At 54.3% G+C, this 9,143-nt stretch overlaps 1 protein-coding gene across 1 annotated transcript in view; it reads left to right on the forward strand.

The window, feature by feature from the left end:
• Positions 1–9,143, forward strand: part of ARHGAP39 (Rho GTPase activating protein 39) — a 47,734-nt gene that overhangs the window by 27,941 nt on the left and 10,650 nt on the right. The window contains exons 4-5 of the mRNA XM_003802309.3: positions 496–1,843; positions 3,367–3,928. Coding sequence (XP_003802357.1) covers positions 496–1,843; positions 3,367–3,928 — 1,910 coding nt within the window. The remainder of the gene's footprint in view (positions 1–495; positions 1,844–3,366; positions 3,929–9,143) is intronic.

Below are 9,143 nucleotides of genomic sequence, written 5' to 3' on the forward strand. Positions count from 1 at the left end.
AAAAAAAAAAAAAAGAAAGAAAGTGATAACTTGTAATAGACTTGGGGAGATCAGTTAGTCTTCACAGAGTTCACAGGAGCCACTGACTAAAACATAGAATGCTAAGGTGCTGGTGGTGAGCCCTGCTGGGCTCACCTGGACTCCTGGGGCCTTTGGTGGTTGACCCCAGGCTGGCAGGAGCACAGGCAGCTCTGGGTAAAGCCCATAGCAGGGCTTAGTGTGTGACCTAGGAAATACCAGGCAAGAGACCTCTGGCAGGGGGTCTGAGGGCTCTGTGCTTAGAGTGGGCTGGAGCTGGAAGCTCAGGTTGTGGGGCCAGCAGCTATGACAGAGAGCCCAAGATGAGTGCTGTGGGCTAGGCAGGATGTGAGGGACAGCTGTGGCCCAGCAAGGGCCAGCACACAGATGGTTCCCAGAGAGGTGAGAGTGAGAGGACACAGGATGTGGGGGCAGTTGCCCACTTCACCAGTAACTGTGCTGGTCTCTCCCACACAGGACCTCCTCACTCCGGTGGAACTCAGGCACCAAGGAGCGTGTTCTCATCAAGGTGGCCGACCGTGAGCCCAGCTTCCTTGCCACCCAGGGCAATGGCTACACCCCAGACAGCCAGTCTGGGGGCCGCTCCCGCAGGCCCTCGGGCAGCCAGCACTCACCTGGCCTACAGACCTTCTCCCCTGAGGCAGATGGCAATATCTTCTTCCCAGACAGGAGGCCATCCCCATTCCTAAAGAGAGCTGAGCTCCCTGGGACCTGCTCCCCGCTATTGGCCCAGCCCCGAAAACCTTCTAGTGATTCGCAGCCCTCTTCCCCACGCTATGGCTATGAGCCCCCTCTCTATGAGGAGCCCCCAGTGGAGTACCAGGCCCCCATCTATGATGAGCCCCCTATGGACGTGCAGTATGAGGCCAGTGGCAGCTTCCAGGCTGCCTCACCGCAGAGGTCCCCGGGCCGCAAGCCCCGGGCCTTCTTGGCACCCTCCAAGCAAGCACCACCCTCGCCCTGCCAGCAGCTGGTACTCACCAGGCAGAAGTGCCCAGAGCGCTTCATGAGCCTGGAGTACAGCCCTGCGGGCAAGGAGTATGTGCGGCAGCTGGTGTACGTGGAGCAGGCCAGCTCTAGCCCCAGGCTACGTGCAGGACCCCGGCACAAGTATACACCCAACCCTGGCGGTGGCTCCTATTCCCTACAGCCCAGCCCCTGCCTGCTGAGGGACCAGCGCCTGGGGATTAAGTCTGGAGACTACAGCACCATGGAGGGGCCCGAGCTCCGGTCTGGCCCAGTCCACGCACCTCTAATGCAGGCCCAGGAGGACACCATGTCTTGGTCCAGCCAGCAGGACACCTTGTCCTCCACGGGACACTCCCCAGGCACACGCAAGAGAAAGAGCAGGAAGCCTTCTCTGTGCCAGGCCCCTGATGGCCCAGGGGACCTGCTCCGGGAGCAGCCCCTGGCAGAAGAACGGCCCCCCTGTGGGCCCAGCCTTACCCCCGTGAAGCATGTGGAGGGTGAGGTGGATGGGGTACAGGGCGTGGCCGAGCCCTTCCTGGCTCAGGCGCGGTTGGCCTGGGAGGCACAGCAGGCCCACTTCCACATGAGGCAGAGGAGCAGCTGGGACTCCCAGCAGGATGGCTCTGGCTATGAGAGCGATGGCGCCTTGCCCCTGCCCATGCCTGGGCCTGTGGTGCGCGCCTTCAGTGAGGACGAAGCACTGGCGCAGCAGGACAGCAGGCACTGGAAGAGGGGTACCTTCGAGAAGCTTGGCTTCCCCCAGATCTTGCTCGAGAAGAGCATTTCTGTGCAGACCAATCTGGCCTCACCGGAGCCTTACCTGCACCCCTCACAGGTGAGGGCACCATGACGGGGTTGGGTCCCTGGGCCCACCAGGTGCCAGGTCAGCCCAAGATCTTGAGGACAGCATGCGGGACAGGAGGGTGGGCAACAGGCCAAGCCCAGTGTCCTACTGTTCGTGATCTCAGTGTGGCACTTAGCAGGCCTAACACCTGGCATCTTGAGGCTGCCACAGAGGGTGAATGGGGCTCTGAGGGACTTCACATCAATGGAGCAGATGGGGAAGATAGTCCCCCAGCACTGTGTCTGAGGCCCTGAGGAGTGGGGCTGTGGGGGCACCAGGCCCTGTGCTGGTTCTCAGAGCCAGTCCCAGGGTAGAAGAGCCTCTTAGGCAGGAAGGGTTACTAAAGAGGTGGCCCAGCGGGTCCTGGGGTGTTATGGCCATGGCTAGAGCCAGACCAGAGGCCCAGTCTGGAGCACTCCCAACATAGTACTAGGAACGGGCATGGTTCAGGCTTCCCAGCTGGCATGCAGCTCTGTCTAGCAAATCAATGCCTCCCTCAGGTCCCTGGGGCTCTGTGTTCTCTAATATATACTTGTTTTCACTTTTTTTTTTTTTCCTTGAGACAGAGTTTCACTCTGTGCCCTGGGAACAGTGCTGTGACATCATAGTTCATAGCAACCTCAAACTCTTGGGTTCAATTAATCCTCTTGTCTCAGCCTCCCAAGTAGCTGAGACTACAGGCGCCCCCCAACAATGCCCAGCAAGTGTTTTTATGTTTAATAAAGATGAGGTCTCACTCTTGATCAGGCTAGTCTTATACTCCTGAGCTCAAGCAGTCCACTTGCCTTGGCCTCCCAGAGTGCTGGGATTACAGGCGGGAGCCACCCCACCTAGTCCTTGTTTTCACTTTTGCTTCTTACCTATCATCTCGGCTGCCACAAGCACAGGAAGCCTAGGCTAAGGGCAGACCCAGTGTCTGCTAGTTTAAGTGCCAGGGAGGGTAGAGAGTGAACCCAAAGAGCCTCTTAGAATGGGGAGTGGCTACCTTGAGAGCTACCCTGTGGCCTTAGGTTCCCCCAGGCGTCAATTCCTCATGCTGTGGAAAAAGGGCAGGGCAGAGAGGCTCAGGTGCACAGGGTCCCCTGAGAGCAACAAGGGGAAGGTCTTCCTGCAGGACAAGCTCTTCCCAGGTAAAGGTGGGAGGAAGGGTCTCAGGCCACACAGGTGTCAGGAGATGGAGCCCAGAGTGAGCTGCTACCACTTTCATAGGAGGCAGCTGCGTGAGAGCTGTCCCAGCCTGGGTGTGGTCCCAAGGCCTTGCTCCTCACCCTGCCTGCCATCAGCCTTGTCTGCTCCAGCTGCTCTGCTTCCCGGGTACTGGGCTCAGGCTCCTGGCCATGCCTGCCTGGCCCTTCTACCTCAAGCAGCCTCGGTGAGCAGAGGAGCCCTTCACCCTACCAGGTCAGGCAGGGCCCCACACACACCCCTCCCAGGCACTCTGGGGCTGTGGTCCTGTGAGCCCACCTTCCCAGTATGCCCAGCCCCCACGGCTCAGCCCCGTTTGTCCTTCCCAGTCTGAGGACCTCGGTGCCTGTGCCCAGTTTGAGGGCAGTCGGCAGAGCCGCAGTGTGATGCCCAGCTCCAGCTGCGTCTTCCCTTCCTTCACTCTGCGTAAGCCCTCTTCAGAGACTGACATCGAGAACTGGGCCTCCAAGCACTTCAACAAGCACACCCAGGGCCTCTTCCGGCGGAAGGTGTCCATCGCCAACATGCTGGCCTGGAGCAGTGAATCCATCAAGAAGCCCATGATCGTGACCAGCGACCGGCACGTGAAGAAGGAAGCCTGCGAGCTCTTCAAGCTGATCCAGATGTACATGGGTGACCGGCGGGCCAAGGCAGATCCACTGCATGTGGCCCTGGAGGTGGCCACCAAGGGCTGGAGCGTGCAAGGGCTGCGTGATGAGCTGTACATCCAGCTGTGCCGGCAGACCACTGAGAACTTCCGCCTGGAGAGCCTAGCCCGGGGCTGGGAGCTCATGGCAATTTGCCTGGCCTTCTTCCCGCCCACACCCAAGTTCCACTCTTACCTAGAGGGCTATATCTACCGACACATGGACCCTGTCAACGATACTAAAGGTAAGGCCAATGGGGTTGTCGTAAGCACCCCAGGCTCTCTGCTCAGGGAAGGGCCATGGTGGGGCTCAGGCTCTGGTGCTGACCCACACTTGGCAGCACCTGGCAGGTCCCAGCAGTCCTGTGAGGCCCCCAGGAGAGGGTATACATCTCTGGAAGGTGCCACCCGGTGTCTGCTGGGACGTGGGTGTTGTTGGGGGCCCTGAGGAGACTGCCAGGAAGTCTTAGCAGAGATAAGAACACATGGCCTCAGTGTCTTGGCTGGCCAGCATCCACTCTGCTCCAAGCCCACTATGGTTGGTCACCCTTCCTGACAAGGTGAGGGCAGGAGTAGTCAGGCCACTTCATCCCTGCTACATTTGTTTTTTGCCGTCCTGCAGCCTAGAAACTTAGGTGATCAGGGTTTAGAAGGCACGGCCCAGCAGAAAGCTCTTGTGTGCAGGCAGGAACCTGATGGTGGGCTTGACCTATCCAGATGTCTCAAAGCCTGTGCTGGTGGTGAGCTGCTTTAGGCGGTTTGAAGTTGCAGCCAGCATAGGTAGCCACTTGCTTATGCCCAGAGTCTGCCTTGGGCTCCCACAACTGGTCTCTGGGCCTGGGCCATGGTCCTGCCAGCTGGGCAGCTCCTGTGTGACTGATCTAGTGGTCAGACTAAGCCCCAAGCTTGGCAGAGCAGGCACAGGGGCAGGCCTGTGTCTCTGGCAGGCTGTCCACACCTATGTTGTGGGCATTGCCAGAGCACAGCAGGAGGCTGACATCTGGACAAATAGGAAACATGTGTGCACATGTCCCCTGCTCCAAGAGAGCAGGCTGCTCTGTCCAGTGGGCAGCCACCTAGTCTGGCCTTGACCTCTGCAGTGGTGGAGCCCAGCTCCAGTGCTAGGGTGGTGGCCTCCCTGCTGTGGGGCTGGATGTGTGTTCCCAAAGCAGGGGCTGTAGGCTGTGGGGTCCTGGAGACTGTGGACGGGGTGCCAGGCATAGGAACTGCCCAGCATGCCGGCTGCTCATGGGAGAGTGGGAATCTGTGTGTTTTCACCCCAGGTATGTATTTGTCAATACAAGGTCACAATGGAGACAAGTCTGGTGGGTGGCCTGGCCTACTGGCGCGTAGCTGTAGAAGGATCTTGGCAGGAGCCAAGGCTGTGTCCTATGGGCATCACAATTCACCTCCTCAGTCTCTTCCAAAGGGGCCTTGAAATGCCCGGCCTTGAGCTGGAGGCCATGGAAATGTGTTCCTGCTGCTCAGCACAGCACACAGCCCGCAGTGGGCAGCAGATATGTGACTAGACCAGACCCACTGGCTGAGGCTTCTTTTAGGAGACTGTCCAGACCACATTCAGGAGGGCCCAGGACCTTCTCTGCACACACGGGTTTGTGTGTTTTTTGTCCTGGCTGGCATGTACAAGGGAATCAGCTTTCAGCTTGGGCAGGCATGGCTTCAAAGCCCTCAAGGTAAAGTACCACATGCCTGGGACCTTGGGGAGACTGGAGCTCTGTGTGATTCCCATCATCAGTGGCCTACATCTAGGCTGTGGTGCTGGGGCCACCCTCATAGCCACCCCGTCTGCAGCCACAAGATCCACTTCTAGGCTCATCTGTTAGAGGCTCTGCTCAGCCCCAAGCCAGAGGAGAGGTCTAAAGCGATCATCCATTCTAAAATGGGCCTCACATTCTCTCCAACCAGTCCCTATCCTTGGGAGGTGCCACTTCTCACATGCAAGCAATGTGGGTGAGACAGATAGGCCATTTCTGCCTAGGAAGATGTAACCTGTGCTTGTGAGGACCTTAGGAAAGAAAACTGCAGCCCACAAGGACAGGGCGCCTGTCTGGGGGCACATGCTGAGAGGCAGAGCCAAGCCCCGGTCCTGACCCCCGTGCCCCCGGCACATCGCCATGAACCACCTGCTTGTCTTGGCCTCAGGAACCTCTGACTCATCTACCAGCATCTGTGTGACCTCCACTGTGTAGTTACCACCCCCTGGGACCAAAGTACCAGGAGGTGAGCCCAGCTCAGCCTGTCTTGTGTATGTGGCTATGCCTTCTCAACAGGCACCTGCACGTTCTCCTGGCTCATTCCTAGGACCATCCTCAGGCCCTGGACAAGACATCAAGGTGCCTCTACCACCTGCTGTGCTCACTCAGCAGGGCTTCCTGGCCCTAGCTCATGCTTTGACTCTGCTTGAACTCTTGCTAGAAAAACACAGTGAAGGTTTAGAATGAAGAAAGGTGAATATAAATAAGAATTTAAGGCTCAGTGCCTGTAGCACAGTGGTTATGGTGCCAGCCACATACACCAAGGCTGGTGGGTTCAACCTCAGCCCAGACCAGCTAAACAACAACAACCACAACAAAAAATAGCCGGGCGTTGTGAGGGGTACCTGTAGTCCCAGCTACTTAGGAGGCTGAGGCAAAAGAATCACTTAAGCCCAAGAGTTTGAGGTTACTGTGAGCTGTGACGCTATAGCACTCTACTGAGGGTGCTATAATGAGACTCTGTCTCAAAAAAAAAAACAAAACAGTGAAGGAATCTTTAGAAGGCTAAAAAACCCCCACAAAGGAATGTAAAATGGTTCAGCCACCAAGAAAAATAGCATGGCAGTTGCTCAAATAATTAAAAATAGAATTATCAGGCTGGATGTTGTGGCTCAAGCCTATAATCACAGCACTCTTTTTTTTTTTTGAGACAGTAGCCTTCAGCTGTCTCCCTGGGTAGAGTGCTGTGGCATCACAGCTCACAGCAACGTCCAGCTCCTGGGCTCAAGCAAGTGTCCTGCCTCAGCCTCCCAAGTAGCTGGGACCACAGGCACCCGCCACAACGCCCAGCTATTTTTTTTTGGTTGCAGCCATCACTGTTGTTTGGCAGGCCCGGGCTGGATTCAAACCCACCACCTTGGGTGTACATGGCTGGCGCCTTAGCCACTTGAGCCATAGGTGCCGAGCCAATCACAGCACTCTTTAGAGGCCAAGGCAGGAGGATCCCTTGAAGTCAGGAGTTGGAGACTAACCTGAGCAAGAGGGAGACCGTTTCTGCTAAAAGTAGGAAAATGAGATGGGCATTGTGGTGGGCGCCTATAGTCCTAGCTACTTGGGAGACTGAGGCAGGAGGATCACTTGAGCCCAGAAGTGTGAGGTTGCTGTGAGCTATGATGTCACTGTATTCTACTCAGGGTGACAGAGTGAGACTCTGTCTCAAAAAATAAAATAAAATAGAATTACCACATAACCACCAATTCTACTGCTGGATCTAAACAAGGACTCTAACAGGTATTTGTACTTATATTCATAACACATTATTCACAACAGCTAAAAAGTGGAAATGATGTAAGTGACCACCAACAGGTGACTGGATAAACAAAATGTGTAAATACATAAAGTGGAAAATTACTTGGCTTTAAAAAGGAAAGAAATTCTGACACCTACAACAACAGGAATGAACCTTGAGGACATTACACTGAGTGAAAGAAGCCTATCATAGAAGGACAGAGACTGTGACTCGGCTTCTGTGAGATCCTTAGAGCCCTCAGATTCATAGGGACAGAAAGTAGAAGGGTGGATGCCAGGGGTTGGGTGCAGAGAAATGCACTTAGTGTTTAATGGGATGACAAAAAGCTCTGGAGATGGGTGGAGGTGATGGTTTACAACAGTGTGAGTATATTTAATGCACTGAACTGTACATTTAAAAATGGTTAAAATGGGGCTGGGCATGGTAGCTCATGCCTGTAATCCCAGCACTCTGGTGGGGCAGAGGCAGGTGGATCCCTTGAGCTCAGGAGTTGGATACCAGCCTGAGCAAGAGCGAGACCCCGCCTCTACTAAAAATAAAAAACTAGCCATATGCTGTGGTGGATGCCTGTGGTCCCAGCTACTTGGGAGGCTGAGGCAGGAACATTACTTAAGCCCAGGAGTGTGAGGTTGCTGTGAGCTATGATGTGTACAATCCCTTTCAGAAAATTGAAGTAGGGGCTCGGTGCCTGTGGCTCAAGTGGCTAGGGCGCCAGTCACATACACCGGAGCTGACAGGTTCGAATCTAGCCTGGGCTTGCCAAACAACAATGACAACTACAACAACAACAACAAAAAATGACTGGGAATTGTGGCGGGCGCCTGTAGTCCCAGCTACTTGGGAGGCTGAGGCAAGAGAATTGCTTAAGCCCAAGAATCTGAGGTTGTTGTGAGCTGTGACATCAGGACACTCTACCAAGGGCAACATAGTGAGACTCTGTCTCAAAAAAAAAAAAAGAGCTAAACTTTGGGCAGCACCCATGGCCCAAAGGAGTAGGGCACCAGCCCCAAATACCAGAGATGGCGGGTTCAAACCTGGCCCTGGCCAAAAACTGCAAAAAAAAAAAAAAGAAAGAAAGAAAGAAAAGAAAAGAAAATTGAAGTAGGGCCAGGTACAGTGGCTCATGCCTATAATCCCAGCACTCTGGAAGGCTGAGGCAGATGGATTGCTTGAGCTCAGAGGTTCAAGACCAGCTTGAGCCAGAGCAAAACCCCACCTCTACAAAATAGCTGGGCGTTGTGGCAGTCGCCTGTAGTCCAGCTACGTGGGAGGCTGAGGCAAGAGAATCGCTTAAGCCCAAAGGGTTTGATGCTGCTGTGAGCTGTGATGCTACAGCACTCTACCGAGGGTAACACAGTGAGACTGTATCTCACAAAAAAAGAAAAGGAAGTATCCCTCATGAATGTAGATGCAGAAATTCCTAATAATCTTTTAGTAAAATAAATCCAACACTATATAAAACAGGTAATGTATCTTGACTAAGTGGAGTTTATCCTAGGAATGAATGCTCAGTATAATGTTAAAAAAAAATGTAAATCACCATATTAACAAAATAAAAAGTAAAACTGTGGGTGGTGCCTATGGCTCAGTGAGTGGAGCGCCGGCCCCATATACTGAGGGTGGTGGGTTCAAACCCAGCCCCGGCCAAACTGCAACAAAAAAATAGCCCAGCGTTGTAGCGGGTGCCTGTAGTCCCAGCTACTTGGGAGGCTGAGGCAAGAGAATTGCCTAAGCCCAAGGAGTTGGAGGTTGCTGTGAGCCGTAACTTCATGGGTTAATAAGTGAAACTCTGCCAAGGGTTAATAAGTGAAACTCTGTCTCAAAAAAAAAAAAAGGATACCTGTATCTTCTCAATAGGTATAGAACAAGCATTTGACAAAATCGAACATTCCTTTTTGTTTTCTTTTCTTTTTTTAAGATACAGGGTCTTGGCTC

Source organism: Otolemur garnettii, unplaced genomic scaffold (genome assembly GCF_000181295.1).
Source record: "Otolemur garnettii isolate 467f Iridium unplaced genomic scaffold, OtoGar3 scaffold00245, whole genome shotgun sequence".
Lineage (NCBI taxonomy): Eukaryota > Metazoa > Chordata > Mammalia > Primates > Galagidae > Otolemur > Otolemur garnettii.